A 7,241-nucleotide genomic window follows, 5' to 3' on the forward strand; every position below is an offset into this window, starting at 1 on the left:
ACTTTAATGAGTTTCAACCTAACCCAAAAATATAATGTGTTATATTATCTCCACTTTAGAAAAATTCATCATTAAAAATGGATCATTGCCTAAAATGGACAAACTCAACTAACAACACAACAATCAATAATATGATCCTCACAAAGATTCCACAATCAAAGTCACAAAAATCCCAACACAAGATAAGGACTTCTATACCTTCAGCCAACATTTGCAAAAAATTAATAATTAAGAGGTTTAACACATACCTAAAATAGAAAATAAATCCTCATCCACTTTTCAAGTTACTTTATTGGTGTTACGAAAACGTCACAAGACTTTTACAAAGCTTATATTCTTAGTTCTTAACATTCTAGCTTGATGGTCTAAGATTCACACAAGTCCTCTTCATAAGACAACCCCTCGTTTATTTAGTTCTTCGTGAGACGTGATATGAGAAAGGTTAGGTTCGTACAACCTTAACTCAAACACATGTAAGACACAATGCACCATGGACATCTCCAATGGTAGTTTCAACTCATAAACCACCATATCAAATCTCTTCACAATTTCACAGTGACAAATGAATCGAGGACCTAGCTTAGCTCTCCCTACCAAAATGCACCACACTTTTCATAGGTGAAATTTTCAAAAATAATCAATCGTCCACAATAATTTTCATCTCATAACACTTCTATCGAATTTGACCTATTTTGAGTTGACTCACGATAAAATACACTTTCTCAATAACTTCATGAATCGAGTCATCCAATAATTCTACATTTGTAGGTTCGACCACATCATGTCTTTAGTTGGGCTGTTAAAATTTGTGGTGACCACACCATGTGATTTTTCCAAAAATTTATAATCACTATTTGGGTTTTACTAGTGGGCTTGGCCCAATTCAGAGTAGTATACAATTAATGGGCCAGCCCGCGAAACCATTTCATAAGTCCGAAATAATTCGGTTTAAGTTCAGAAACAGAACCGAGAAAGTTCCTCCTATATATGCAATCCACAAACTCAAACCCTAATTTTCTCTTTTCATTGTCTCTCTAGGTTTAGGATATCCACCGGAAACCTAAATTCATACTCGCCTGTTCTCCGATTATACTTGATGGGGACCGAGCGGAAGAGGAAGGTGAGCTTGTTTGATGTGGTGGATGACTCGGCCGCGAAGAAGCTCAATGGAGGCTTAAATGGTGGAAACAGCATGACGGCTTCGATCAACAAGTGGAATGGAAAGCCTTACTCACAGAGATTTTATGATATTTTGGAGAAGAGGAAGACTCTTCCGGTTTGGCATCAAAAGGAGGAGTTCTTACAGGCTTTGAAATCTAATCAAACTCTTATCTTGGTCGGTGAAACTGGTAGTGGTAAAACCACTCAGGTCAGAAATTCTAGTGTCTTGAGTCTTAACCTTATTTTTTATTTACTAGTAGGTCTTTGCAATTTTATTGGCAACTAATTGGATTGAGGCTTAGTTGTTGTTGGGTGTTTCAGATGTCTCTAGTTTCTAAGAACAATTAATTTGATTTAAAACACAAACTTTTTACCAGGAATGAAAGTAAGGCTGCGTCAACTAATATTATTGTGACATTCATTTTCTAGTAATATGTTACTGGTAGTTTGATACTATTTGTATAATCTATTATGGGGATATGAATGAGTATTTTGTTCCCTGGCTGGTTGGCTCCTCACAATTTTTTTATAGGATTGAGATGAGTACTAGTAAAATATATAAAAATTCACATAGTCAACCCAGAACTAGCTCAGGATTGTGTGGTTGGCTGATTTATTGAGTGATTGCTAGACTTTCCGGATGCAAGAAGAAGCTTACTATGCTATAGGTTTGTGCAAAAGTTGGTATTGGGTCTCGATGAGGACCAACTATGTAAAGTCTATATTGAGAATTCAAGTATTGTATACATATTCTGTCCGGTCCTTTGTTAGAACTACCAGTAATAACGAACTTCCAAAATAAAGTAACAAAAAAAATTGATCTCGTTATTATAAATCAAGATATTGAATATTTCAAATAAATCCTTAAATTCAAAACTCCCCTTATCCAATAAAAACCTAAAATTCCTATTATTAAACCAAACCCCCTACACAATTAGTTACAAACTCATTTTGTGAATTACCATAACTTTGGTATGATTTGGTTTGAGCTACGGATTGATACATCCTCGGAATGAAAATAGAGTGGAAACAAGACTTGATCCAACTATGCTATTAAAATAAAAGAATTTATGATTCTGCATCCCTAAGATAGTTGGATTGTTGGTTCTGCCATTATCTATTTGTATAGTGAATTGAACCTTTATAGGATTTATCATACTTGAAACTTCTTTTACTTAGACATCAACCTGGCTATTCCTTTCCATCCCTAGTTCCTCACATTACGAGGTTCACTTTGACATAAAAGAAGAAAAGAAGTTGGATACTATTTGGGGTTCTTTTGTTAGAGTAGTAGAACAATATTTTCTTTGAGTATTAGTAGGGTTTTCTTATTTAAATCAGAAATCCATATCTTCCAACTTCTAAACTCAAGCTTCCATTCCCCAAACTGTTAAAAAACAAAAATCATCTTTTTGATATTTCTTTTAATTAATGATTACTGGAATTTAAATTGCTCTTTTTTGAAATTCTTTTCTTTTTCCTTTTTCTTCCCTTGAAGCAAGATGCATATTATACTGTGTGTTTGTTCAAAATTAGTCCCTTAGTTTCATCAATTGAAGCAAAATGCTTCTATATTCTGCTCCGCTTCATCAATTACTTGTTCATGTTTATGCTCCCTGATACTTCATCACTCATGATACTCTCTCTCTTTGACTGGAGAGGAGGTTTTTATTGAGCTACTGCTTAAGGGGTTTGCTTGTGTTATACAGATTCCACAGTTTGTTTTGGATGCTGTTGAAGTAGAGACAGCTGATAAGCGCAGGAAATATATGATAGGTTGCACTCAACCTCGGAGGGTGGCTGCGATGTCTGTCTCTCGTCGTGTTGCTGAAGAGATGGATGTTGTAATTGGGGAAGAAGTTGGATATAGCATTCGTTTTGAGGACTGCACTAGTGCTAAAACAGTTTTAAAGTAAGTAGATTCTTACATGATATAATATTTTTAGGACTGGTTGGCCTTGGATAATTTTCACATTTTTCTGGTACTGTATTCCGGAATCATCATGTTTGGACATATAATTGTTACAATTTCCCAGAAGTTGAATTCCCAAATTTGAAAGACTCCAATCAGTCACAAAGATCCAACATTTTTCAAAGTTGTATTCATGTCCAAGCATAACCCCAATTTCCAAATACTTCCTCTATTTCAATTTGTTTGTCTTCCTTTCCTTTTTAGTCCATTTAAAAAAGAATGCTTCTTTTTATTTTTGCAACTCGATTCTAACTTTCCACGTGACATGTTTAAGACCACAATAGAAGGGTTAGTATGGTAAATTCTACGTATCTTTAATTTAAGACCACAAGATGCAAAAATCTTTACTTTCTTTAATTCCATGACAAATGGAGGGAGTACCTTTTTCCAACTTTTTTCATGACACTACTTTCTTTCTCTCTCCAAATTTTACTTTTTTATGTCCAAACGCCCACTTAGATTCTCTAATAATGTAGCTTGGAAATGTTTCTTCTTTTGCATATTTTGCTTGCCTTACAAGAAAAATTCTCTACTGCTCTAGTTGCTGATGAATTAGTATTTGGTCCGTCTCTGTGCATGGCAGATACTTAACAGATGGTATGCTTTTAAGAGAAGCAATGGCAGATCCTCTATTGGAACGCTACAAAGTAATTATTCTTGATGAAGCTCATGAAAGAACTTTGGCAACAGATGTCCTGTTTGGGCTTTTGAAGGAGGTGTTGAAAAATAGACCAGACCTAAAGCTAGTTGTTATGAGTGCCACACTTGAAGCAGAGAAGTTTCAGGGTTACTTCTTTGGTGCACCTCTCATGAAAGTTCCTGGAAGGCTCCATCCGGTGGAAATTTTCTACACTCAGGATCCTGAGAGAGACTATCTTGAGGCTGCCATTCGGACTGTTGTGCAGATACACACATGTGAACCTCCTGGTGACATTCTTGTTTTCCTCACCGGAGAAGAGGAGATTGAAGATGCATGTCGCAAAATCACAAAGGAAATTGGTAATATGGGTGATCAAGTAGGCCCTGTTAAACCGGTGCCTCTTTATTCTACACTTCCCCCCGCTATGCAGCAAAAGATATTTGAACCGGCCCCACCACCAGTTGTGGAGGGTGGTCCTCCTGGCAGGAAGATCGTTGTGTCAACCAACATTGCAGAAACATCTTTGACAATAGATGGCATTGTTTATGTCATAGATCCAGGATTTGCTAAGCAAAAGGTTTATAATCCAAGGGTGCGTGTGGAATCTTTGTTGGTGTCTCCTATTTCAAAGGCCAGTGCACACCAGAGATCAGGACGTGCTGGAAGAACACAGCCAGGAAAATGCTTTAGACTTTACACAGAGAAAAGCTTCCATAATGACCTTCAACCCCAGACATATCCAGAAATACTACGGTCAAATTTGGCTAATACAGTTCTAACTCTGAAGAAGCTAGGTATTGATGACCTGGTTCATTTTGATTTTATGGATCCTCCTGCCCCCGAGACGTTGATGAGAGCACTAGAGGTTTTAAATTACTTGGGAGCATTGGATGATGATGGAAACATGACCCGGTTGGGTGAGATAATGAGTGAATTTCCTCTCGACCCTCAGATGGGGAAAATGCTTGTTGTCAGCCCAGAATTCAACTGCTCCAACGAGATCCTCTCAATATCTGCCATGCTATCAGGTACAGTTTCCTGCTAATTTACTTCCATTTTGTTGGTCGTCGTGTCTTGTCTTTGTTCTATGTCGAGAGTTTGTCAGGCTTGGGAATGCTAGTCCGCTTCACCATGCCTTTTTGTTCATGTGCATAGACATTTGTCTATGCATATGATATCACGTGCTAAGCTGCACAACATGTGCATGTGTGTGGGGTTAGTTGCACGTGTCTTCTTAGGATGTCATCAGCAACTGTCTTGTCTGGGTTCCATGCCCCCGGTTGGCATGTGCCATAGATTTCTAAGTAAGTGCTGATGGAGATAGTTTCAGTTTCTCAGTATTCTCTCATGAAGCAAATGGTGTCGTCTCGCCTGTATGCATCTGCTGACCTACAGTGGGCCTCCGCTGTGATAACCAATTTTTTCTCTAGTACCCAATTGCTTTGTCCGGCCTAGGGAGGCTCAAAAAGCTGCGGATGAAGCAAAGAATCGGTTCGGTCACATAGATGGGGATCATTTGACGTTGCTGAATGTGTATCATGCCTACAAACAAAACCGTAAGTATCTGTGTTCAGTTCCTATAATGTATATAGTATCTGCTTAATGAACAAGTTCAGATTTAGAATACCCTTCTAACCCTGATAATGTTTTTTTATGGTAATATTATCTCAGAGGAGGATCCTCAATGGTGTTATGAGAACTTCATCAATCAGAGGGCACTCAAATCAGCTGACAATGTGAGGCAACAACTTTCTCGCATAATGGCCAGGTTCAACCTCAAGTTATGCAGCACAGACTTCAACAGTCGCGAGTACTATGTGAACATAAGAAAGGCTATGTTAGCTGGATATTTCATGCAGGTTGCACACCTAGAGCGTACTGGGCATTATCTAACCGTTAAAGACAATCAAGTAAGCATCCCTACTAATTGGGAAAGTGAACTCATACTAAGAGCTTTTTTGGCCCAACAATGCCCCGTTTATTTCTCACTATTTTTTTTTTCTTCCTTTGTTGTTTTAGGTGGTACACTTGCATCCTTCAAATTGCCTGGATCACAAGCCAGAATGGGTTATATATAATGAATATGTCTTAACCAGCAGAAATTTCATCCGCACTGTAACTGATATCCGTGGTGAATGGTAAATTTCGTTATTTTTATCTTTCGATATGCCTTGTTAATTATCACTCTTTTTTCTTTAGTACGACTGAGAGGATCTCTCTTCTCACTGTAAAGAAGGGCACTTTTTTTCCCTCCAAATTGTGCTGCTACGTACTTCCAAGCAGAATCAGCATTTATACCCTAATCCATTTTTTGAGTCCCAACTTTCAAGACTCCTGCAGAAGTTCCGTTCATTGGACAACTGTTTTCTAAATAGTCCTGATATAATCAGTGAGGAGCACTGTTAATTGGCTGAAACCAGGATGGAACTTCTTTCCAATAGACCTTCTGTTCAAAGGGGACAAATGTATTTTTGTTTGAACTAAATTTGATCATAGCGTACAAATGACTAATTTTGCCTTGCTATTCTCTTCTTTCTCCTTTTTGTAATTTTTCTCAGGTTGGTTGATATTGCACCACACTACTATGACCTTGCAAACTTTCCACAATGCGAGGCAAAACGAGTGCTTGAGCGGTTATACAAGAAGCGGGAGCGAGAAAAAGATGAAAGCAAGAGCAAAAAATGATTCAATTCTTCATAATTTCAGTTCCTCTAAGCACAAACACTCCATGGGAACTCTGCGGTCAGAATTTGTCAGATAGGTTAAAGATTGATGTACCATCTATTATGTACTGTAATAGTTTCTATGGATCCCATCTGAACTATTTAATACCCTGTTTCTTGTTACTGGAGTAATCTATTTTTTTGTTCGTCACGTTCGTGTTCTGAATTATCGAACTAACTTTTTAAGTTCTTTCATCTGTTGAAGAAAATGTATGCAGCCTTTCTGCTGCAGAAACTTAGTTAAGATTAATCAGTAATATGGGATGCGGCTGCATAATCTTTAAGAATTTCATGTACAGTTGGTTCTACTTTAAAACAATTTTGTTAAATATCAACCCCAACCCTGCATGTTTTCTTTTTTCTGCTTTGTTATTTATATGTTACTTGTTCACAGAGTATTACATATTTGATAGGCTAACCATTTACGTTGGTAACATTTTATGGGTACAGAGCAAAATAATAAAGTGGCTCTGTATTTAAGAACAGATTTTGTATTCATCTATTTAGGGATAGTTTGAAAAGATTTGTAATTTTTGTTTTATTAAATAAAAGTAGAGGGGAAAACTGCACTAGCAAAAGTAAAACTGGATTCTGTTGTAATTTAGATTATTATTGTGGAGGTCTCATAATTCTTAGGTGGTATTTCCACAATTATTTTGTTGATTAACATTTACACCTCCATGACTTCCTTATGTTTATGGTTATTTTTTGTTTGCTACTATGCAACACTTTGAATAGAGGGATA

The 7,241-nt window shown here is 37.1% G+C and overlaps 1 protein-coding gene across 2 annotated transcripts; it reads left to right on the forward strand.

The window, feature by feature from the left end:
- The first annotated feature begins 1,010 nt into the window (after positions 1-1,010).
- On the forward strand, positions 1,011-6,639 carry LOC125810427 (probable pre-mRNA-splicing factor ATP-dependent RNA helicase DEAH2). Of its 2 annotated transcripts, XM_049489910.1 has the most exons (7): positions 1,011-1,369; positions 2,871-3,073; positions 3,717-4,801; positions 5,204-5,329; positions 5,445-5,683; positions 5,793-5,911; positions 6,332-6,639. In XM_049489910.1, exons 1-7 carry the CDS (start codon positions 1,097-1,099, stop codon positions 6,456-6,458), a joined length of 2,172 nt encoding a protein of 723 aa, XP_049345867.1. In that variant the 5' UTR covers positions 1,011-1,096; the 3' UTR covers positions 6,459-6,639. The 2 variants fall into 2 exon arrangements, 1 of the variants encoding a protein (XP_049345867.1); XR_007441868.1 differs by lacking the exons at positions 5,793-5,911; positions 6,332-6,639 and having other exon boundaries at positions 1,043-1,369; positions 5,104-5,329; positions 5,445-5,515.
- The last annotated feature ends 602 nt before the right edge of the window (positions 6,640-7,241 follow it).

Source organism: Solanum verrucosum, unplaced genomic scaffold (assembly GCF_900185275.1).
Source record: "Solanum verrucosum unplaced genomic scaffold, falcon-dt-bn FXZP01000118.1, whole genome shotgun sequence".
Taxonomy (NCBI): Eukaryota; Viridiplantae; Streptophyta; class Magnoliopsida; order Solanales; family Solanaceae; genus Solanum; species Solanum verrucosum.